The sequence below is a fragment of the Nannobrachium achirus genome (assembly GCF_963921795.1).
Source record: "Nannobrachium achirus genome assembly, chromosome: 3".
NCBI classification, from domain to species: Eukaryota; Metazoa; Chordata; class Actinopteri; order Myctophiformes; family Myctophidae; genus Nannobrachium; species Nannobrachium achirus.
Window position 1 is genome coordinate 69,516,368 of NC_137812.1, and position 24,607 is coordinate 69,540,974.

The 24,607-nt window shown below is 44.7% G+C and overlaps 1 protein-coding gene across 1 annotated transcript; it reads right to left on the reverse strand.

Annotated features, from left to right (window-relative positions):
• Positions 1-1,747: 1,747 nt before the first annotated feature.
• On the reverse strand, positions 1,748-24,390 carry iqce (IQ motif containing E). The gene is made up of 21 exons (XM_080722760.1): positions 23,965-24,390; positions 23,144-23,191; positions 21,842-21,890; positions 20,288-20,452; positions 18,059-18,154; positions 17,008-17,069; positions 16,487-16,504; positions 15,055-15,150; positions 13,094-13,144; positions 12,891-12,961; positions 12,123-12,195; positions 11,914-11,954; positions 10,311-10,462; positions 9,837-9,892; positions 9,128-9,369; positions 7,431-7,538; positions 6,247-6,544; positions 4,442-4,522; positions 3,964-4,091; positions 3,647-3,738; positions 1,748-2,798 (listed from the first exon to the last, which is right to left on the reverse strand). The coding sequence occupies exons 1-21, from the start codon at positions 24,040-24,042 to the stop codon at positions 2,662-2,664; spliced, it is 2,142 nt and encodes a 713-aa protein (XP_080578886.1). The 5' UTR covers positions 24,043-24,390; the 3' UTR covers positions 1,748-2,661.
• Between the last annotated feature and the right edge of the window lie 217 nt (positions 24,391-24,607).

Consider the following 24,607-nt stretch of genomic DNA (forward strand, 5'->3'; position numbering starts at 1 on the left):
GCGTATGCGCGTTGTGGAAAGATCCAACATATATCAATGATATCGGCTACACCAGGCTCACGGATAGCACGAGCCCTGGATACACATGCTGCAAAAATAGGACCGGTTCTATTTTGTGCGCGCACGTATGCGTTTAATTTATACACAACCTCCCTGGTCTCCCGCACATATCCTCCATCCTTGGTGTAGCCAGGGGCTTTTCGCACACGCACAGACAGCACACGCGTGTATGCGTGCGCGTTCTCTGGTGTAGCCCGGCCGTTATGCTTAAAGCTGCTGTTTAGTGTCTTGCTCAAGGACACTTTGACGATAATCCAGGGGAAGCCGGGTAACGTCTCCTGCACGTGTGACGTGTTCATCTTAATGACTCGTTGCACGATGTAGGCTACATGTAGGGTAGGTGGATACCATGGAGTCCATTTACCATGCCAGTAGTCTTGTGGTCAGTTGGTCGACTCTCCCATTTACTAACACTATCTCTATGAATAGGAATGAAGTGCTCCCCGTCAGTTGTACATTCTGCATATCATTGCAGAAAGAAAGAGGTTTCTGCCCGTCAACAACAATATCCAAAATGGCCACGGAAGCAGAAATTCGGCCTGATTCATACTTGGATCATACGATGGCGTCGCTCGCTGAAAAGATAGGTTAGCTATTTTCGGTGAGCGACAACATCATCGTACAACTTAATGTAAATCAAGCAGAAGGACCACCAGAGCTGTAGCAAACCGGGTAAGAAGCTAGTACTGTACATCCGTGTGATCACACTGTGGTTTGCACTGGTTTCTAGTACTGGGGTTATGTGTTTATCCAAGCTATTGTGAATGGAATGCGCTGTTTAGGCATGTGAACTCTTTAAAGAGAGTAAGAATGACATCAGAATAACAATGTGCATGTCCAGTAAACACACACCGCTTTGGGTTATTGGGCTGCACAGAACACACACAGAACTATGAAACAGGAAAAACCCTTCAAATGCTGCAGTGTAGATAGAAGCCCACGATGCACAGAGCCCAAGTACAGATCTACAAGCTCACAGATCTACAAGCTCACAGCACGTTCATTTTGTAGATTTTCAGTGCACAACACCGGTCGCACAATGAAGTACAGCAGAAGGACAAAGTTGCCGTCGGGCAGAAACCTCGCATCTGCGTGTTTCAAATGTGTATTTATTTTGTTACGCCCAACTTCTAACAAAAGTAGTGAACATAGCTGATCCACAAGCTCATGTGAGCACCGTTAACTGTTGTTAAAATGTTTTTAAAATGACAATAAAAAAAGGAACCGTTTTGGATATCGTCTCTGTTGGGTGCCGGTGTCCTAAAAGTATTAACTCATTGATTGCCCTTTTCAAGATGGCCGCCAAGTACCAGGATGCCACGTTCCTAAATTTCTAGTGCACGGATACATTTTTAGTGCACGGATCGTGCACGCCCATGCCTAGATCATGCACCATATGTGTAGTACTTTTTAACAGCTTTCAAACAAAAAAAAATCCGCTTGGAAATCCGTTCAGGCATTCATGAGATAAAAGCCTTCAAAGTCAGACAAAACAAACACTGCCACCTTCCTAAATTTCTAGTGCACGGATCAATGTTTAGTGCACGGATCGTGCACGCCCATGCCTAGATCATGCACCATTATGTGTAGTACTTTTTAACAGCTTTCAAACCAAAAAATCCGCTTGGAAATCCGTTCAGGCATTCAGACGAAACAAAGATTTTGCCATTTTGAAAGATGTGTTTGTTATGGGGCTAAACATGCAATTTCGCGATTGCGATCATGCCTAATACATTTTAGGCATTTTTGGAATTTATTTTTATAAAAAAAACTTTTTGAAAAAAAGAAAAAACGTTTTTTTTTTTTTTTTTTTTTTTTTTTTTTCAAAATGGCTGCCAACTCGGGAAACTCGGGCTGTGGCAGCCTGGGACTACTGAAATAACTCGGGAAACTCGGGCCTTGGCAATCGATGAGTTAAGTAGCAGATCTACAATCTCTTCACACTGCAAATGGAGCATGTAAAGTTGTGGATCTGCTACTTTTGATGCTTTTCTGTGACATGTAGTATGATCAAGTAGGACATAATTAACGGGAAAAAAAAACAGCAAGTTAGAATATGGAGATAAGAGGTTTCTGCGTGTGTGACTGAAGCAGGCGTCCAGTTCTATTCCATCGTATGCTTGTGAAGAGGTGCAGCTTCTGGGGTTGCGGTGCGTCAGCAAAGCACATGTCATCACGTGGAGTTCAACTTTGTTGAGTCGAGATGCTTTTAATAGGGAATTTAAGGAGCCCGTTTCTACTACCACAACGCGAGGCGGGACTACGGCTGCTATGACGCAATCGCCGTTGCGGTTCAAATCGTTAAGCAAACGGCCGTTCGGCAACGAGGTCCCACCCCTTTTACTGAACGCTTTGGCTCCCATGGCGTCTATACAGCAGACGTTTTAGGCGCAAAAAAGGGAACTTCTGGCTTAGTACAGACGGCCGCAGGTTTATCTATCGAGCGCTGATCATTTCCGGTCACCGTTGCCGTCTGCCGTAGCCGTCATTTGCTTAAAGTCGCTACTGCCTCAGCGTGTACTGGGCCAGTCCCCTGCCATCCTGCATGTGTGACCGTACCCTAAATCACACTAAGTCACACACACGCTCATGTGCGGAGTCCTAGAGGAGCAGCTTTTCTCTGGCCCTCAGCGGTCGTGACGGTGACACGATGATGTCATCAGAATCATCAGAGTCCATTGCATTCCCAGCTCTGGGTCCCAGCGGGGCGGGGGGGTCGGGGTGGTGGGTTTGGACTGCTGTGGGAGGACAACACACCACAGTTATCAGAGTTGACTAACAACTAATGAAATGAAGATACCTATTAACCCATTTAGAACGGGTACACATTATCTGTGTATTATTATTATTGAAAAATAGCAGATCTACAAGCTCACAGCACGGCACCGAGTGCCGCGCTGCGAGCTTGTAGATCTGCTATTTTTGAATTTTTTTGAAAATTAGAATTTTGACCCGATTCTATAAGTGTCTTTTGAATCCTTCTAAGGTTTTTTGAAAAACCTATGTTTCTATGTCAGCAATCTGGCTTTAGCCATCGTCAAAGAAAAGGTCCTTTTCACTTAAATGGAGCTCAGTTAGTCTGTTCTTGAGGGACTACTATGTCAGTGGTTCTCAAACATTTTCATGTCAAGGACCCCCAAACTGATATTTATTTGGCCACGGACCCCCATCTCCAAATATTGAGTTCCAGGGACCCCCCAGAAGCAAAATTTGAGTTACAAACGTTCGCTTTAAAAATACATATATTCAAAGATTTGCACACATTTTCACTACTTTTTCAAAAATAGCAGATCTACAAGCTCACAGCGCGGCACTTGGTGCCTTCTGTGAGCTTGTATATCTGCTATTTTTCAATAGTTTAAGCAGTCAATAATCCTAGGCCTAAATGGGTTAAATGAATGAGACTTTACACAACAATAACTAAGTGAAACAGTAACTAGAACCAAGTAAAATCAAAGAGAAAATGTACTTAATTTTAGTCTTTGTCAAACATTTTCAAAAATATAGTGTACGTGTAATAGTAGTGTGTGTGTGTGTGTGTGTGTGTGTGTGTGTGCGCGTGCGTGCATGCGTATGAATGTCTCACCTGTGCTGGCATTTGTGCACGTTGAGTGGGCTCGTCTTGGTGCTGGAGTTGGCATGAGGCTTCCCAGCGAAGAGGGCATGGATGACCTGGAGCTAACACACACACACACACACACACACACACACACACACACACACACACACACACACACACACACACACACACACACACACACACACACACACACACACACACACACACACACACACACACACACACACACACACACACACACACACACACACACACACACAGTGTAAACGGCAGCAGTCAGAGTGCGTTTGCTGTGTGTTTTTATAGATGGTCATTAATGTCACCTCTGTGTTGTGACACTGCAGCGAGCCAGATGTCCCCTGAACACAGACTGGATCATCGTCACGGCAACCGCATCCAGCTCCCCCTCCGCAGGGGAAGTGACCTCACCGCTGCTCCGTGATAGGCTGGCCTGGGAAACAAGGGACACGGGAGTGTTAACGCTGTGCTGTGATTCTCAAAACATCTCAACACGGGGCGGCACTGGCTCAGGGGTAGAGAAACCGTTATTAGCACACGGAGGGTTCCCCCCGGGCTCCCCCAGAGTTAGTGTCAAAGAGTCCTTGAGCAAGACTCTGAACCCCTTCTAGTTGCTCCCGGTGAGCAGGTTGGTGCCTTGCATGGTTTCCTCTGCCATCGGTGTATGAATGTGTGTGTGAGTGTAATGCACAATCTCTGTAAAGCGCCTTGGATAAAGGCGCTATATAATTGCCATTTACGCGCGCGTGCGTGCGTGCGTGCGCACGTGTGTGTTCGCGCTACCTTGGTGTCTTTCTGCAGGTCCCTGAGTAGTGTGTGTCTGTGGAGATGTCCTCTTATTGCTGACTGCATCTTCACAATGTCCTGATGAGACACAAAGAAAACACAAAACAAAACATCCATCACTCATTTAAATCATATTTCTGTCACAGATCGACATCTGGTTTTTCATGCTGCGTTGTTTTGTGCTGTTTGGTGTTCCATCGTGTCACATCACGTTATCTTTAAAGGTCTTTAAAAAAAAGGGCCCAAAACTCTGGAAACTCAAGCGTGGCGGCCTGGACATATGGGGTAACTCGGGAAACTGGTGGTAAAGCAGTCAATGAGTTAAACAGAGTTTAACTGTATTATCTGCCTCCAATTACGTTGTTATTGTGCTGACTTGTGTTCTTCTGCTCTGCACTGCACTGCATTGCATTGTGGGTGGGCTGGGCACAGTAAACTCCTCAGCGATACAAATTATAATGATTATCCGAATGGAAATTCCCAAATGGGTAAATTAACACCTTTGATTGTACTAATTTTGAGGCTTGCCACTGCATAGAACTAGGCCTGTCCTCTAAAAATCGACGAATCGACGCGTCGTTTTAAGCCCCGCGAATCGACGCCAATTGTTTGAGTCGAAGCGAAAATATATATATTTTTTATATCACCAGTTAGCCTACTGCGGTGCACTGCTGGACTGGTGTCATGTACTTCCAATGAGAAGTAGCAATTGGCGAACAGTTATTTATTGTCTCGCACCAGCGTAGGGGTGAAAGTGAGACAGAACGGCCAGAACGGTTCAGAACCGCCGCTTCGTTAAAACATTCGGAGCCGGGGACGGTGTTCCGTTAAGAGGAGGAGGCACACTGTCAAAATCCCATATTAAATAACCTCCTGCCACAGCACAAACGCACGTCCACGAAGTAAACAATCTTCTAAAGTCAAATTAACATACACAAGTGTAGGCTACAAGTTACATTTTCTAATTAAAGTGCTTCTGAATTGTTCCAGTGTTGTAATCCATGATGAATGATTGTGTTTCGCTGTGTTTGCGTCCATGACATGTCCACACTTCTGGCTCTAGCGGGAGCTGTGCCTCCACCTTTTTATGATCCGTTTCTGAAATGAATCCGTTCTCGACACTGACTCATTACTCTGTCAGTGCTCTGTGTCCCGCGACTGCGGACTGGATCCCATCGTTCATTTAAAAGAGCCGTTCAAGAGAGCGGAATCGTTCGCGAATGTCTCATCTCTACTGCACGCTGCCGAGAGACGGGGCAGAGTTGAAACAGCGGAGATGTTTTATTTGTTTTAACGGTGTGTTATAACTCTATGGTTGTACACTGCTATGCAGATAACATTTGTGCTCGCGCACCGATATCACCGAAAACACAGTGTATTCAATTAATCTCTTAATGTATTATTGTATTATGTTGACGTGGTTTAAAGCAACACTTTTTTATTTTTTTATTTTATTCAAAGTAGACTATAAAACGATTCGTCGACGCGTCGGATTAACCCCCGCGACTCGAATCGACTCCATAAATCCTGAGTCGAGGACAGCCCTACATAGAACATCCACCGACTTATGGCAAAGACTCCAGCAAGGCAAAAATTAAAGTTAAAAAATAAACTTGTAATGGTATTGTGCATCCTGTGTTGCGTCATTGGACCTGCCCTGGGGACAGACTGGACTGGAATGGACTGGAATGGAGTGGACTGGACTGGACTGGCGGTGTGAATGAGCTGGTGGCTCTAAATGTGGTGCAGAGCATCTCCTCTCCTTCAGTGTAATGTGTTTAGTATTAAATCAAACATGATACCCTGTCTCTGTGCTCCCTCCAGCCTGTCTGGATGCTCCTCGCTGCGCGCTCTCTCAGCTCCTCGTCCCTACACCCCTCCTCCTCCTCCTCCTTCTCCTCCAACTCCTCCTCCATCTCCTCGTCTTTCTGCTCTGCGTCCGTCTGTCCTCCACCTCCTCCGTCCGTCTGTCCTCCTGCAGTCTGGCCGGTGATCTGCTGCTCTGCTGCTGTGGGAGAGGAAGAGGAGGCTAGTGCAGCAGCTTGGCGCCTCTCTTCCTCCAACGCCTGGATCCTCAGCCTCAACTCCTCCAGCTCCTGTCTGAGAAATACACACACATCACACGTTCAGTACGCACACACACAGCCTGCACCTGCCCACACAGCTCCACCAGTTGTAAATCTATAGATCCAAGTGGGAGACCTTCCCACAGAAATATTAGTGGTGTAAAGTTTTACATTTATTAGAAAGCAATGAAAACAAAAACAAAAAACAATAAGGTATGTTTACAGTTGAGGTTTGTTGTTCAGAGCGCACTTAACTCTTTTACCGCCTTTTATATGATTTCGTAAGGATCTAAGATCTTATAACGCCATAAAAGTAGCTTACCTTTGTGATTTTATTAAAAGAAAATATCCATCAAATATTTCCAACCGCAATCTTTTGTAAGAGACCAGCGTATCCCTCATCGTGTTGTGAAAAAAAAGAAAGAAGAAAAAAACTAGTGGAACGGGCGCTGCCGTTTCAATGAGCGAGGCTGAAGTTTGTCCGTCGGTTGCACCAGTTGTAGACAATAGAAATAGAAAAGCAGAAAATAGATCCAGGCATAGAAAAAGACCAGAAAAGCGATCTTGCCGCCATTATTGTTTATGTGCACTCCAGATTTGAGAATAGCGTTAGGGGAGCTGCTGCTACTGTACAGACCCGCGCCACACCTCATCTGCTTACAGTGCTCAGACAGGTAAAAGAACGAATGCTCGTTATGGCACCGCGGATAAAAGAACAAGCGTTCTTTCGGAGGCAAGAGAGTTACAGTATTAGGAGATATTGGCACACATTAGAACACCTCTCAGCTAATCACAACGCAAGGTCAGAACTAACTGTGGTACAAGTGGCACATGCTGTAATACAATATATTCCATACAAGATTTTAATGAGAAACATCTTGAAGGCACCCAGAATCCCAGTGAGCAGAAGTGAGACATACCTGTGACTCTGCCTCTCTTTGTCGCGTTCGACTGCTTGTTTGGCCTTCCACCGTTCCGTCTCTCTCTCCGATTCCTCATTTTCCGTTCGGAGACGATTCAGTTCCTCGCTAGAAGGAAAGCACAAGGTGCTGCTTGAGCCAGACCAGTGTTGTTTTTGACAGGAAATTTTTATTTTGTTTTAGTCATAGTCTTTTGAATAACATTTCATTTAGTTTTAGTCATAATTTAGTTACCTAAAAAGTATACGTTTTAGTCTAATTTTAGTCGACTAAATATCATAAGATTTTAGGCGACTAAATCTACAGTTGATTTAGTCAACTGAAACGTATTTTGGCAGGGGTTGATGGAATCGTAATGACTGATTTTACATTTGGTTGTGTGCTGAAAATAGCAGATCTGTAGATCTGCTATTTTCAGTACGCAACACCTGAGAGCAACCAAACATAAAATGACTCTCTTCTCCCTAACGTTTTAGTCTAGTTTTTATTTTGTTGACGAAATTGTCAATGTATTTAGTCTTAGTTTTAAGTCATCACAGCTTAGATTTTATTTAGTTTTCGTCAGTGAAAAGAACGCAGTGGACAAACATTTTTCGTCATAGTTTTAGTCAACGAAATCAACACTGAGCCAGACCCAGTTCAGTTCAGCATCACACTCCTGGATTAAAGCAACAATCTTTCACTGCAGAGATTGTTAGGCCAAGGCCTAATGTACCATGTGTCAAACATGGTGAAATGAGTCCCCACACACTGACACAGAGGTTCTGCTCCGGAGTGTGTACACAGTGTTGCTGCCATGAAGCCAACGGTGCCGGAGATTAGCTGTTCACAGACAGAATGACGGACGGACGGACGGACAGACAGGGTGCAAAACGTAGTCTCGGCCATGCCTTTCGGCCTGGCGGAGACTATAAGCACAGTATGTAGAATTATGGTGTTGTGATAGTCGTACAGCCAACAAGCTGAAGAGATTGCAGGTTGATGCTAAAGTCGGCCATACCTAAACTGACAAGAAAGGATGGCCGTTCCTTATTCTAAAACAGAATGCCAGACGCCAGAGTGTTAACCTTTGCTTTTATGAAATATCCGAGATCATTAGGAACACATGGCCAAATACATTTATACATTTTGAAAAAAGTGTGAGAACCACTGATATGGAAGTCATTTGTAGAATCAACCTCAGGTCTTAATAGGCTAAATCAGGGGTCTTCAACGTTTTCAGGCCAAGGACCCCTTAGTCGAGAGAGAGACGAAGCAGGGACCCACAAAACCCATAGATACCATATAGTTTCATCGTTTGACGGCACAATCATCAGTGTATTTGGGATTCATGTCAGTTTGTGTTTTCAGATATTTAACCACTTGAACCGTCAATACTTAATAAACTTGACCTTTCACTCTGTACTTAGTCTGCTCTTTTTCTACTCTACACCAAACCTCTTTGCCTAAAATAGCCGATCTACAAGCTCACAACGCCTCGCACGCGCTGCGAGGCGTTGTGAGCTTGTAGATCTGCTATTTTAGGTTAAAGTTCTCAGAATATGGACGCTAGGGTTCAAGTGGTTTGATATAAAAAAGGAGAAAAAAAAGGTTTCTATCACACAAAGATTTGGAGGACCCCCTGAAGTAACTCTGAGGACCCCCTAGGGGTCCCGGACCCCCTGTTGAAGACCCTTGGGCTAAATAACACTACTCACTCTTTATTGGTCAGTGTGTGCTGAAGCTCCTCCCTGTGTCTCTCCAATTGGCTGACGCTCTCTCTCAGAGAACACGCCTCCTCCTCCTGTGCAGACGATGGAGCCGCTGCCTCTGTTGTTGCCATGGCAACTCCCTGCGTCTCACCAACCAGGAGCTCGCTCTGGGCGGTGGTCTGGACAGCCTGGTCCAATCGGCTGCCGCTCTTGGCCGTGTGGGCGTGTCTTCTGCTGTCCTCCAGCCTCTGAGAGGAGGAGAGAGGTGTCAGTCTGGGGTCAGAGCTGCATGTGTTCAGTTGTGTGTGTTTGTGTTTCAAAGACAATCACAAAACAAACTCACAACTGAAACGTTTTGATAGGACAATGCTGTGTTTTTGTGTTCACAGAATAGTTTATCTGCGTTTCGAACTTGTAGATCTTCTACTTTTGATACTTTTAAATTTGGATTCTGAAAAATAACCATAGTTTTTTTTTTGGTTTCCACTCGACAGACACGACATGTAGAATTATAGCAGTCATCATAGCTTAGTTTTCATTTAGTTTTAGTCTGTGAAAAAAGGTCGTCAAGGAACATGTTTCGTCATAGTTTTAGTCAATGAAATGAACACCGATGTGAACATCAATAGAACATGTATTCTATTCCTAATATGACCCATTCAAATACACTTTAACATTTAACTGAAACATTAAATCCATGCAATCTGATGAGCACCTTCTCTACTTCCAGCAGTCTCCTCAACAGTCTCTGCTTACTCCACTCTCTGTAGCCTGGACACACACACACACACACACACACACACACACACACACACACACACACACACACACACACACACACACACACACACACACACACACACACACACACACACACACACACACACACACACACACAAATGAATACCCTGCTTTGTCCTAGAAGAGATACATATTTTATGCATGTTTTATACATATTTAGTCAATGAAAAGTAGTAGAGCTTGTAGCTACATAATAACTACATTGTATCCATCGGAACAAAGATATATTTCTTTTCATTTCTGGAAAAGCATCAGGTGTTGGACATCCAATTTTGACAGAAGTGACTGGCGTGCGTGTGTGTGTGTGTGTGTGTGTGTTTTGTGTGTGTGTGTGTGTGTGTGTGTGTGTGTGTGTGTGTGTGCGTGAGTGCGTGTGTCATGTGCAGACCTTTGGCGCCCCCTGCAGGGCAGCTGGTGTCCAGCTCCTCTCTCATGGAGCTGTTGTCCTGCTGCAGGTGTTTGACCTCCTCAGACAGACGCTGCACCATGGAGCCCAGAGCCTTCTGCTGCCGCACGGAGCCCTTACTCTCTGCTCTGCTGCTGCTCAGAGAGGAGAGAACAACCCTTACTCTGCTGCCGCTTGGAGCCCTTACTCTCTGCTCTGCTGCTGCTCAGAGAGGAGAGAACAACCCTTACTCTCTGCTCTGCTGCTGCTCAAAGAGGAGAGAACAACCCTTACTCTGCTGCCGCATGGAGCCCTTACTCTCTGCTCTGCTGCTGCTCAGAGAGGAGAGAACAACCCTTACTCTGCTGCCGCATGGAGCCCTTACTCTCTGCTCTGCTGCTGCTCAGAGAGGAGAGAACAACCCTTACTCTGCTGCCGCTTGGAGCCCTTACTCTCTGCTCTGCTGCTGCTCAGAGAGGAGAGAACAACCCTTACTCTCTGCTCTGCTGCTGCTCAGAGAGGAGAGAACAACCCTTACTCTGCTGCCGCATGGAGCCCTTACTCTCTGCTCTGCTGCTGCTCAGAGAGGAGAGAACAACCCTTACTCTGCTGCCGCTTGGAGCCCTTACTCTCTGCTCTGCTGCTGCTCAGAGAGGAGAGAACAACCCTTACTCTGCTGCCGCATGGAGCCCTTACTCTCTGCTCTGCTGCTGCTCAGAGAGGAGAGAACAACCCTTACTCTGCTGCCGCACGGAGCCCTTACTCTCTGCTCTGCTGCTGCTCAGAGAGGAGAGAACAACCATTACTCTCTGCTCTGCTGCTGCTCAGAGAGGAGAGAACAACCCTTACTCTCTGCTCTGCTGCTGCTCAGAGAGGAGAGAACAACCCTTACTCTGCTGCTGCACGGAGCCCTTACTCTCTGCTCTGCTGCTGCTCATAGGAGGAGAGAGCAAGGCTGCTTAGAGTCAGTGGGAAGAGACAGTGCCCTTTTGGACTTAATGTCTACTCTAGACCCCCCTGGACCATGGGAAAATGACCATAGTTTAAGTATTTGTAAGTGTATTTATCTAAGAAAGAAAAAAAACGAATAGCAATGCAATTGAAACATGAAGTAAAAATGAAATAATATAATAAGAGGAGAGGAGACGAAAATGGAATAGAATAGAATAGAATAGAATAGAATGGAATAGAATAGAATAGAATACAGATCAATCTCAGAAAATTATAATATTGTGTAAAAAAGCATTGCAGATGCCATAGCACCCCAAATCATCACTGACTTCGGAAACTTCCCACTGGACTTCAAGCAACTCTGACTTCAGAAGGTTGACATTTCTTATTATAAATCCGTGTTTTGAGTGGTCTCGTGTAATATTGTAATATTTTGAAATATGGACTTTTGATATTCATGAGTTGTATGCCATAAAGAAAATCTAAATTTTAACAACAAAAAAAAGGTTTGGAATAATATAACCGAATATCCAATGTATCTAGGATATATGAACGTTTCAAGAATATTCTAATTTTCTGAGATTGATCTGTAGAGTAGAATAGAATGTGTGAAGAAACAGAGGCTGAGCAGTCAGTGATCAGTAAGTCTGTGTACCTTTTCTCTGCTGCTTCTACAAGCATCCTCAGCCTCCGGATCTGAAAGGTAAAAGACAACTATTAGAAAACATTTTCTGAACTAATGCCAAGATTTCCTCCTAGGCCTGAGAGTGTACCTATAGCATAAGAATACTTCAGTTTTACTTCTAGAAAAGAACACAGCAGCCCCCTGAAAAGTGAACTCAGTGAGTGAAGTGAAGGTGTCACCTCTTCAAAGTAGGTCTCCACCGTGATCTTCATCTCCTCCAGGTTGGTGGTCCTCAGCTCACTCTGCAGTTTACTGGACGACAAGGAAGGAAAGCACATGGATTCAATTAAAGGAGAATTCTGGACGAGTGCTCTTATTACGGTAATCTGATGGTATTAAATCCATTAACCAGTAAATAATACTAATAATCTCTAGTGCATGTTAGCTCTGACCGGAGGGGTGGGATCTAGCGTCATTTTCACTGCAGCCCATTATTGACAAACCTCTGGGGATACATTTCAGTCATTATGAAGGACAGATGTAAACAACAAAGAGTAATTGTCGAGCGATACAAATAAGCAATTTAGCGTAAAATCCCACCGCACACGGTCGGAGCTGCCGAGGACTTGAGATGAAAAAATAAATAAATAAAGAAATGTATCGATCGTTCATGGAAATCATCAGATTAACATAATAAAACAGCAATTAAAACATTTTTTTTAGGCCAGCCATTATAAAACACACGGTAAACAGTGACCACTAGTAGCTTATTGCTTTATTTCCAGTGCAGAAGACAAGAGGCAGCACTGCCGCGGGTGCATCTCTCCACTCCGACATGTCTCCTTTCCGACATGTCTCCATTCCGACACTAACCCTATCTCTACCCCTACCCTAAACCTTAGGCCCATGGGGAGTGTCGCCACTCCGACAATAAGAAGTCCATTTCGGAGTGGCGACATGTCGGAATGGAGAGAGCCTCCCCACTGCCGCAGCTATAGATGTTTTACCTTAGAGCGTTTTCCTTCTCTCGACACTGCTGCTCCAGCTTCAGTATTCTCTGTTTGAGTCCATTTAGAACCTTGGGGGACAGAAGATATTTCACTGTAATGTGCATTTTAGTCAACTGAATGATTACTGAAGCTGTTATAAATGATGATCATTGATGTAACTGTAACGAGACGTGCACACCAGCAGATGGCGGTCTACTCACCACACTGCCCTCATTCCTCTTATCCACCAGACTGCGTGTGTACTCAGATCCCTGCCATGGAGAACAACCCCAAAACGCACGCACGCACGCACGCACGCACACGCACACGCACACACACACAGAGCTTGAGAATTTCATCTACTGGTGCTTTTCAAAAGATTTCCATGTCAAGGACCCCCAAATTAACAGAAATGTTGTACCAGGCAGGCACCTCCATACAAGTAAAAATATTCCAAATGTTTCACTTTTCTTTCTTTTTGATTCTTTTGAATATACAAGTTCACAACGCATTGCATTGTGCCACGTTGTGAGCTTGTCGATCTGCTATTTCCAATTAGCCAATGTACTGTACATAGAAGCCCCATAAGGATCCCGGGGGGTCTCCAGACCCTACTTTGTGAACCACTGTGTGTAGCCTAGTGGTTATCAACATTTTTGGCTTCTGTAGTACCCCCTTTCCATGATTTGTGACTCCAGGTAACTCCAGGTTACCCGGCTACAACAATTTGCTTAGAAAACAGCAAGAGAAAACCATATCTACAGTAGCATAGTCTGATTCTACAACAGAATGAATGAAAATGAATGAATGAATGAATGAATGATAACAAACCCATGGACGAATATAAAGTTACAAAGACATAGAGAGAAAGAGTTGCAGTTAGTGAAACTGTGGCTATAACATTTGATTTCAGTTAAGGCCAGTTTTGATGTCAATATGTGGAATTATATTGTATTGTATGTACAGTAGTAAGGAATCTAAGGATTGCTTATCTTTATATTACAAAAGAGTAAGTGATCTACTTCCGGGTCATGTATCGCTAACTTAAATACCAAACCACAAGATGTACTACATATGTACTAAATATAGCTTAAAAATTCAAACACCCATGTCACCTTTGCAAGATGTCGTTTCCAAACCTCTGTATACAGTTGTATTTGTTATTACCCTCATATTTTGCCTCTGTATAAAATAGTCCGCCGGTCAAATATGTCCGACCGGAAACGTGCGCTGCGGCACAATAGTTCCGCCACAATAGCCCCCCCCCCCCCAATTTTTTTTTTTTTTTTTTTTAACGTTTTTTTTTTTTTTTTTTTTGTAACTTTTTTTTTTACTTTTTTTTATTATTATTATTATTATTATTTTTACTAGATGTGAGCGGCCCTCTAGTTCTATACAATAATGTAATAATGTAAGAAAAAAAGATAGATAGCTTCATGACTATCAGCGTTGAGTAAATTTGTGTTTTTTGTTTATTTCAGTAAACTTGACCTTTGGCTCTGTATTTGGTTTGCTCCTTTTTCCCCTCTACACCAAACCTCTTTGCTGAAAATAGCTGCTATACAAGCTCACAACGCCTCGCAGTGCAAGGCGTTCTGTGCTTGTAGATCTGCTATATTCAGTTAATGTTCCCCTCAGAGGGGATTCGGCCCATCCCCCCGGTAGTAATTCTGAGAAACACTGTTGTAGCCGTCCTGCCTTCCCTATCCCTATCAGACTCACCTCACCGCTACTCACCAGTTAAGAGTGGGGTGGCTCAGAGTAGATGACAGAGTACAGCAACTTGCAATGGGCCTGGTGTACAAGATACACTACACCACTATGATACCCAAGTACCTGTCAAAATACTTTATAAACAGGATGTCCATAATTACAACACCAGAGGCAGCGCCAAAGATCACTTTCAACCCAGAGTCGAAACCAACAAAGGGTCAAACTCGTTCTTCTGCTATACCACCAAAATGTGGAAAGCCTTACCGAAGGCCATAAAGGAGTGTGGATCACTAGCATCCTTTAAAATTGCCCTGAAAAACCACTTACAGGCAGCAGCCGTTCGCAACTGGTAAAAAACCAAACCTAGCCCAGCCCTACCCTCCCCTGCCCCTTCTTTGTATATACTTTCTGTTTGTTTAGACTTACTCAATCAATCAATCAATCCAGCCCCATCTACATCCCAACATACTTTAGTGGGATCCAGCAGTTCCTCGATCTGTTTCTCTCTCTTGTTCTTGTCCTCTTCCAGGCGCCGCAGTTTGGCTTTCATCTGCTGGTTGTCAGCCTTCTGGGCCTGGAGGCTCTGTGGAGGACAAGTTACACTGTCAGCACTACACCACCACAACCACCACCCACCCTACCCCTCTGGGACTGGACGCTCTGTGGAGGACAAGTTACACTGTCAGCACTACACCACCACCACCACCCACCCTACCCCTCTGGGCCTGGAGGCTCTGTGGAGGACAAGTTACACTGTCAGCACAACACCACAACCACCACCAACCCTACCCCTTGGGCCTGGAGGCTCTGTGGAGGACAAGTTACACTGTCAGCACTACACCACCACCACCACCCACCCTACCCCTCTGGGACTGGACGCTCTGTGGAGGACAAGTTACACTGTCAGCACAACACCACAACCACCACCAACCCTACCCCTTGGGCCTGGAGGCTCTGTGGAGGACAAGTTACACTGTCAGTACTACACCACCACCACCACCCACCCTACCCCTCTGGCACTGGAGGCTCTGTGGAGGACAAGTTACACTGTCAGCACAACACCACAACCACCACCAACCCTACCCCTTGGGCCTGGAGGCTCTGTGGGAGGACAAGTTACACTGTCAGCACTACACCACCACCACCACCCACCCTACCCCTCTGGGACTGGACGCTCTGTGGAGGAAAAGTTACACTGTCAGCACAACACCACCACCACCACTAACCCTACCCCTCTGGGACTGGACGCTCTGTGGAGGACAAGTTACACTGTCAGCACTACACCACCACCACCACTAACCCTACCCCTCTGGGACTGGACGCTCTGTGGAGGAAAAGTTACACTGTCAGCACAACACCACCACCACCACCAACCCTACCCCTCTGGCACTGGAGGCTCTGTGGAGGACAAGTTACACTGTCAGCACTACACCACCACCACCACCCACCCTACCCCTCTGGGACTGGACGCTCTGTGGAGGAAAAGTTACACTGTCAGCACAACACCACCACCACCACCAACCCTACCCCTCTGGCACTGGAGGCTCTGTGGAGGACAAGTTACACTGTCAGCACTACACCACCACCACCACCACCAACCCTACCCCTCTGGGACTGGACGCTCTGTGGAGGACAAGTTACACTGTCAGCACAACACCACCACCACCACCAACCCTACCCCTTGGGCCTGGAGGCTCTGTGGGAGGACAAGTTACACTGTCAGCACTACACCACAACCACCACTAACCCTACCCCTCTGGGACTGGACGCTCTGTGGAGGACAAGTTACACTGTCAGCACAACACCACCACCACCACCCACCCTACCCCTCTGGCACTGGAGGCTCTGTGGAGGACAAGTTACACTGTCAGCACAACATCACCACCACCACCAACCCTAACCCTCTGGGACTGGAGGCTCTGTGGAGGACAAGTTACACTGTCAGTACTACACCACCACCACCACCACCACCACCACCAACCCTACCCCTCTGGGCCTGGAGACTCTGTGGAGGACAAGTTACACTGTCAGTACTCTAACTAACCACCTCGCCTGGGATCACTTCACATTTCGGGGGAAGAAACCACTCTACGTCACACAAACGTTGTGTTTGTCGTCTTGTGTCAGGAGCTAATCTAGACCAATCTGTGCCAATTTGCTTTCAGATATGTTTTATACAGTACTTATTTACGTTAATCAGTAAGTAAAATGGGTTCAAGAGGAGATCAACATCCGCATCAGAGCCACGACACTCCCAGATTATTATTTTTTAAGTAAAGGCCAAAAGCAACTATTATCTCCAATGGCAGTTGCAAAGAGTTGCAATGGACTGGCCTTAAATATTACTGAACTACCAAAATGTACCGTGTGAATTATTGTCTCTGCTTTCTATCTAGGGAAGTGAACGTTATTATGTTTGTACCTTCTTCAGGTGAATGATCTCATCGTACATGTCCTCCTTCTCTCTGTGGTCCAGGCTGTAACCTGGGAGACGGGAGGACAGAGACACAGGCTTAGAGGCTTTGTTCAGACTGCAGAGACCAATCTGATCTGGATTTGTTTGTTTGTGAACTGACTGTCATCCCTAAGGTGGAGCGATGTTGTGACTTTAAATCAAAACCACCATTATTCAAAATCTTTGCCTCAATTACAAATTTTCATTTTTAAAAATGTACTATAGAGAAAATGAGAAATGAGCAGATCTATAAAAGCGTCGCAATTTGCACATTAACTGTTTTTTTTTTGGCATTTTGTTTTCCAGTAAGTATAACACAGTGTTAACATTAGATATTTTCCCCCAAGTTTGATTTGTTGATATACTGTATTAAAACATTTAAAAAAAATAAACGCTTCTCCACTAATCAATTAACCTACATGAGCAAGATCACGTTGGTTATTGGAACTATATGTGGGGTTTCTATATGTTCGACGGTTATATGTTCGGTTAATTGCCCAGCCCTCTTCAATTTAATCACTTAAACCCCCTGAGCAAAACGGACCTACATTGCACTGTACTTGGTGCGTTATTTTTCAATCTACACTACATCTCTTAGCCGATCTACAAGCTCACAACGTGTCACAATGTGTCACGTTGTGAGCTTGTAGATTGGCTATTTTTGGTGAATGGTCCTCCCAGAGTAGGGATGCTGGGGTTATTTTCAATCTGTTCTAATGGAAATGGATATTCTCTCAAGTTTTCCTTGTGACATAAACTCTATCTCACGGGTAAAGATTTACATATTACGTAGCCAAACATGACATAAATGTAAGGTGCTAGGTATCAGTGTAATTCAGGGGTGCCGTGGATGCAAAAGTTATTTACAGGGGTGACCTGAGCCAGAGATGTTTGAGAACAACTGCTCTAGATCGGCAATTTTGAGCGAGCGACACCGTCGTATGAAGTACAAATCAGGCTTCAGTGTCCAGACTGACTCTCTTTATGCACATTCTGGCCTCTCTCTCTGGTCACACACCGTTGGATGCAGAGTGGGACTGTGTGCTTCTCTTTGTAGCCTGTCTGAGGAACTCCGGAGTGACGTCACACTCTGACCTCACTGTCTGCAACAAGCCTGAGAGAGTGAGAGAGAGAGAGAGAGAGAGCTCAGTCTGTATGTAGGTTATTCAGTCTACACAACAACTCCTACCTGCTCACTGCATACTGCAGTGCACAAACATTACACTATTATTAGGCTATTATTATATCCGTAGCGTAGGAGATGCCTTGTAAAGGAGTGCATGTTTTCGGTGGAGACGACGGAGGCGTCTCAAGCGGACTTGGGCCACCGGCGAGCCAGCTAAAGTGAGCGAGTCGACATGTCGAGCATTGCGAAGTCCGCTTGAGCCGACTCGGCGCCGTCCTGGTTACGTCACGACAGAACAGAATCGTAAATCTTCGCTTCGCTCCCTACCTCCAGTTCAGCCATCACAAGCCGCGGCCAACAACCAATCTCCTAAGGACACCATTATGGCGTATAGTACGATATCACATGTGTAAAATACTCCAGATACCACGGGGTCATGAAACTGAGTGGTGACGCATCATAGGAAGGTTATATGTTTTCCTTATATTTCCAAAACTGTTACTTTTCGGCATTCAAATTCAAAAATAGCTAAAATGGCAGATCAACAAGCTCAACGTTTCGAGCTTGTGGATCTGTTATTTTGGATATTTTTGTGTGCTGCTGATGAAGGTTATTAACTTACAAAGAATAAGAGGTTTCTACCTGACAGCAAGGTTTTATTGTGGTTGTGTAGCTGCAGTGTAGAGGGTGTGTTGTGGTTGTGTAGCTGCAGTGTAGAGGGTGTGTTGTGGTTGTGTAGCTGCAGTGTAGAGGGTGTGTTGTGGTTGTGTAGCTGCAGTGTAGAGGGTGTGTTGTGGTTGTGTAGCTGCAGTGTAGAGGGTGTGTTGTGGTTGTGTAGCTGCAGTGTAGAGGGTGTGTTGTGGTTGTGTAGCTGCAGTGTAGAGGGTGTGTTGTGGTTGTGTAGCTGCAGTGTAGAGGGTGTGTTGTGGTTGTGTAGCTGCAGTGTAGAGGGTGTGTTGTGGTCAGGGTTGTTAGGGTTACTTTTAAAAAGGAATCCCCTACAGTTACAAGTTACTTGCAAAGAAAATGTAGTCAGTAACGTAATCTGATTATCACAATTTAAAAAGTAACTACTAGTTACTTTCAGTTACTTTTGGATTACTGTTTAGCAAACTCTCTAATTAAATAAAACAAGTTTTACCATTGATAACTAGACAAGAATATTGAGCCAATGAAATTAGGAAAAGGACAACAGAATCTTACTTAAGCGATGTAGCAGTACTTTACACTGATTCGACTTGATTATTTTATTGTTTGGCGTTATAACTTATTTGTAAAATTCATGAGGGCAAAGGGGAGAATGTAATCCAGCATGTAACCCCCATCATTCAGATCCGTTACTGTAATCCAGATTACTCATTTTAAAATGTAACCTGAGACTTTACAAGTTACCTGTTTTTTGTAATCTGATTACGTAATCCTGTTACATGTAATCCGTTACTTAACAAACCTGGTTGTGGTTGTCGTGTAGCAGTAGTATTAACAGAGGCTGTGTTGTGGTTGTGTAGTATCTCTACAGTAGTGTTAACCCATTTAGAACGGGTACACATTATTGTGTATCATTATTTTATGCTTTAACTATTGAAAAATAGCAGATATACAAGCTCACAGCGCGGCACCGAGTGCCGTGCTGCGAGCTTGTAGATCTGCTATTTTAGAAAAATCGTGAAAATTAGAATTTTGACCCGATTCTATAAGTGTCTTTTGAATCCTTCTAAGGTTTTTTTGAAAAACCTATGTTTCTATGTCAGCAACCTGGCCAGCCATCGTCAAAGAAAAGGTCCTTTTCACATAAATGGAGCTCAGTTAGTCTGTTCTTGAGAGACTACTATGTCAGTGGTTCTCGCATCTCAAAATATCTAGTTCCAGGGACCACCCAGAAGCAAAATTTGAGTTAAAAATGTTCGCTTTGAAAATACATATATTCAAAGATTTGCACACATTTTCACGACTCTTTCCAAAAATAGCAGATCTACAAGCTCGCAGCTGTGAGCTTGTATATCTGCTATTTTTCACTGGTTAAAACATTCAATAATTCTAGGCCTAATGGGTTAATAGAGGCAGTGTTGTGGTTGTGTAGTATCTGTACAGTAGTGTTAACAGAGGCAGTGTTTGTGTCACCATGGCCGTTACTGAGCGAGGTGAAGCGTGCCGTGGCCGTGTCCCCCAGGGACTCCCCTCTCTCTGCTCTGCTGCTGGTGACCACCAGGGGGCTCCTCACAGGCTTCCAGGCCGGGACCGCGGCTCTCCTGGGCTTCATGTTGAGACTGGACAGGTAGGGAGACCCTGGATGGGTGCACAGTGCACACGCACATCAACACAGGCACACAGACATTAGTTTCAGTCCATGTATTAAAACACCGTTCTGGTCCCAGTTAAGACCCGCCTGCGGAAGCTTGTGATTGGCTGAACCGGAGGTAGGTAGCGCTCCGTTGTGTTCGCCTGGATCGCGTGGAGGTGCCGAAAGATTTACTATTTTGTCCATAACGGCACATAACTCGGTAACGGCGCCGAGTCGGCTCATGCGACCGTCGCAACACTCAACAAGCCGACTAATGCTCGCTCGGCGGTGTCTCACGTGGCTCATGGTCGCCTGAGACGGCGCGCCTCCGTCATCTCCACCGAAAACAAACGTTCCGCCCTTGGAACCGGAACGGTGTTTTGATTGACGAGCATGAAGCACTGGAGTTTGGAAGTGCTCACTCCTACTGACTCCTACTGACTCCTACTCACTCCTACAGACTCCTACTCCTACTGACTCCTACTGACTCCTACTCACTCCTACTGACTCCTACTCACTCCTACTCACTCCTACTGACTCCTACTGACTCCTACTCACTCCTACAGACTCCTATTGACTCCTACTGACTCCTACTCACTCCTACTCACTCCTACTCACTCCTACTGACTCCTACTCACTCCTACAGACTCCTATTGACTCCTACTGACTCCTACTGACTCCTACTCACTCCTACTCACTCCTACAGACTCGTACTGACTCCTACTCACTCCTACTCACTCCTACTGACTCCTACTCACTCCTACTGACTCCTACTGACTGCTACTGACTGCTACTGACTCCGTTATTTTGCACTCTTATGAGTTCCTGCATAACGTCTGGGTACCGTGTTGACATGTGAGCTTGTAGAGCTGCTATTTTTGAAAAAAGACAATGGAATATTTTGAATTTCGTGACTGCCAGGGTTGCAATGGTAAATAAAGAAGGAGAGAGAAGTCTGCAGGAACTATATCTGGAGGCAGATTCTAAAAACACCTTCTAAATGAGTTGAAAAACATTGCTGTATAGCACTGTATATAGCTATAATATTGTATAGGTGTTCCAGGTCTACATGGGATAAAAAGATGATCAGTTGCCTTGCCCGAGCCACTGTCTGTCTCTCTGTGTAGAGCACATTAAGGCTTTTCCGCAAAAATCTTTTTATGGAAACACTTCAAATTTCGAAAAAAAAAAAAAATTTGCATGTCCAATAATGTGTCTCACTTGACTGGAAAAATAATGACTTATTTCATGAACTATCTCCCAAGAATCGCATTTTATCAGTGAATGGAAACAGGCAAAACGCACATTTTCTTTTTTCGACTTAATGATGATTCCTATTTTGGAAAAAGCTTTATGGAAACGCACATTGTGTCTCTGTGTTGAGCTGCTCTTACTTGGGGAAGAAGGAGGAGGCTTCCGTAAGCATCTCTTCGTCCTCGTTCTCTGTTGAAAAGCACAGACAAAAAACATTGGAAATGTGAAATGTGAACGAGTAGTTCTGATTCCGATGCCAGTATCATAAAAGCTGCCGATATACTGCCTAAAATGCTGCTAGCGAATTGATGTTGCACAACTATTGTTTTACATTCATACAATATGATGTACATGATTATTTTATTAACTTTATTATTCATGTTTTGTTTTTGTTTCATTCCTAGATCAGTGGTTCTCAAACCTTTCTCTGACAGTGTACAAATGGAACCAAATGGACCCATGAGCGTCCATCCGGTTCCATTTGTACACTCTCAGAGTTACAGACTTTAATGTAAGGGTCCATTTGGAACCCCCTTAAGGAACCCTGTTAATCCACGGAACGTAGCGTAGCAGGCTGGCACCCAGGCTAGAACCCAGAGGGTCCCCTGAACCCCACTTTGTCCTAGATTGTTAGTGTGGTTGCCCGACAGGGCAACACACTGTAGATCTGGGGAAACTCTATTTATTCTAGATAACCTTATTCTAGATACATTTAATTTGTGAATGACAAATCCATTGAGTTCAATGGGGGAGTGGTGGTCAATAGGGAATCAATAGGGAATCAATGAGAGTGGTGCTAGCTTGAGTATTGGTAGAGCTTCACATGACAGTTAGCTTAGAATATAGTCACGTCAGCAACCACACTTGCAATTTCCAATTGCACCTTTCTAGTTACACAACGGTATCGGTTCGGTACTCAGTTGTTCAGTATCGACCGATATGCAAGTTATGGGCAGGGGTGTCGCACCACATTCTGGGCCCTGCGTACAAGGATTCACTGTGGGCTGGGCCCCCCATGAATGTTCTTCATAGTGGGAGGGGGTTTATCCATTTAGACTGGGAACGCATTATTACGCATTCTTTTTTTGAGGTACTTTTACTTGACTTGACTTTGATTCCTTATAGGCACTCTTGAAAAATAGCAGATATATAAGCTCACAGCGCGGCACCGAGTACCACGCTGCGAGCTTCTAGATCTGCTATTTTCAAAAGTCCCACTTTTCCCCCCCTTGTGACGCCCCTGGTTATGGGTATCGGAATCGGTATCTGGAAGGAAAAACTGGTACCGGTCCGGTCCGTCTCATCTGTGTGTGATCATTTCAGGGCAGGAGGCAGTGTGACGCCATCATCATCATCATGACATCTGATCTGACTTAATAACTACAGCCAGCTTTAAACAACACATGAACGCAAACATCTGTGGGCCATTAACGGTTGTTTACCTTCTCTTGTTCTGACATGTCAGCAGAGAGTGAGAAGCCATCATCCACCTATAGGGAGAGAGAGAGAGAGAGAGAGAGAGAGAGAGAGAGAGATAGTATAGTGACTGAGACATTGGCAAAGTAAACATGTACTAAAGATACTGTCTTTTCTAAACAACCCAGTTACAGTATAACTGATGGTATTGTAGCCTGTTGTCGACTCTATACATTACAGACTGTCCTGCACTGGTCGAAAGTTTTTCCTCCATGAACTGGAGGTTTATCTAAATGAATTGAATACACAGGAACCCAATGGAAACAAGCCGTAGTGATTTATTGGGTTTAATCCTTTTGGCATCCTTTTGTATAGAACTGTACTTTTTGCAAACAGTTTTCTTTCTTTCTGCAAACTGTTAATAAAGTATTCAATCAAATCCATGCCAACCAATGACTGAGGGACATACATTCTTAGATGGAAAGTACAATTTCGCAATGTGAATTTCAATATATTTAGGTCTGTTTGACTGCAGCGTTTTGTAAACATGAGCAATCTAAAAGAACAATATGGCACGCACTATTACTGTACTAACTGTTTACAGAGCGTGAAAAGAAAACATGTCACTCCATTGTTGTTGGTGGGGGGGCTACAGACAACTATGCTACAGAGTAGCCTACTACAGACTACCACAAAAAATGACATTCATCCCAGAACTATAATTCACATGTAATCTATCTATTATAGGCCTATTGTGCACGAGTTAGCGAGCTAAAGAAGATCACAAACGAACACATGGGAGGCTGAAAGAAACACACGGACCCCCAAGAAGAACAGGAACACTCACCAGATCTTCACACTCCTCCTCGTCGCTCTGGAGATCACTTGCTTCCAGGGACATCTTGACAACAGTTGAGCTGAACATGAAGAATCACCGCTGCTGTAGTAGTGCTGCTGTAGTGAAGAATCCTGTAGCTTTCTGCTCGATGTCTTCCTCCTTGCAAAGAAGATCGACTCGGTCCGCATGCGATCCTAGGAGTAGTGCTCTCATCTTGACTTTACCCCCTGCAATCTGACTTCAGCAAAACCTGGCCCTAAAAAGAAGAGAACTGCAAGCATTTCTCCAACGTTCCTCCTCTGTTATATCCAATGTCCGCCATCATGCCCCCGAGAGCTCTTTAATAAGATATCTCTTTTATGCCTTTTTATTTTAACCGACAAGGTGATAGAAGTGCTGGTAAAATGCTGTGTAACCGTTTAGCAGTGGTTTTGTTTTGACATCAAACGTCGCACACAGAGGGTTGAGTCGTCTAGCAACCAGGCTGATACAATGTAGCGAAGACACACACACGCACGCGCGCACACACACACACACACACACACACACACACACACACACACACACACACACACACACACACACACACACACACACACACACACACACACATACACACAGGGCTGAGTGTCAATTGGTTCCAATCGTTTTC

What these genes read in the sequence shown, in the direction of transcription:
- iqce (XM_080722760.1), bottom strand. Translation starts at nt 24,042, where the DNA reads ATGTTCAGCTCAACTGTTGTCAAGATGTCCCTGGAAGCAAGTGATCTC. An exon ending in CTCGCTCAGTAACGGCCATG is followed by an intron (nt 18,155 to 20,287) that starts GTGACACAAACA and finishes TCACTCTCTCAG; the next exon opens with GCTTGTTGCAGACAGTGAGG. An exon ending in ACCTGCAGAAAGACACCAAG is followed by an intron (nt 4,092 to 4,441) that starts GTAGCGCGAACA and finishes CTTGTTTCCCAG; the next exon opens with GCCAGCCTATCACGGAGCAG.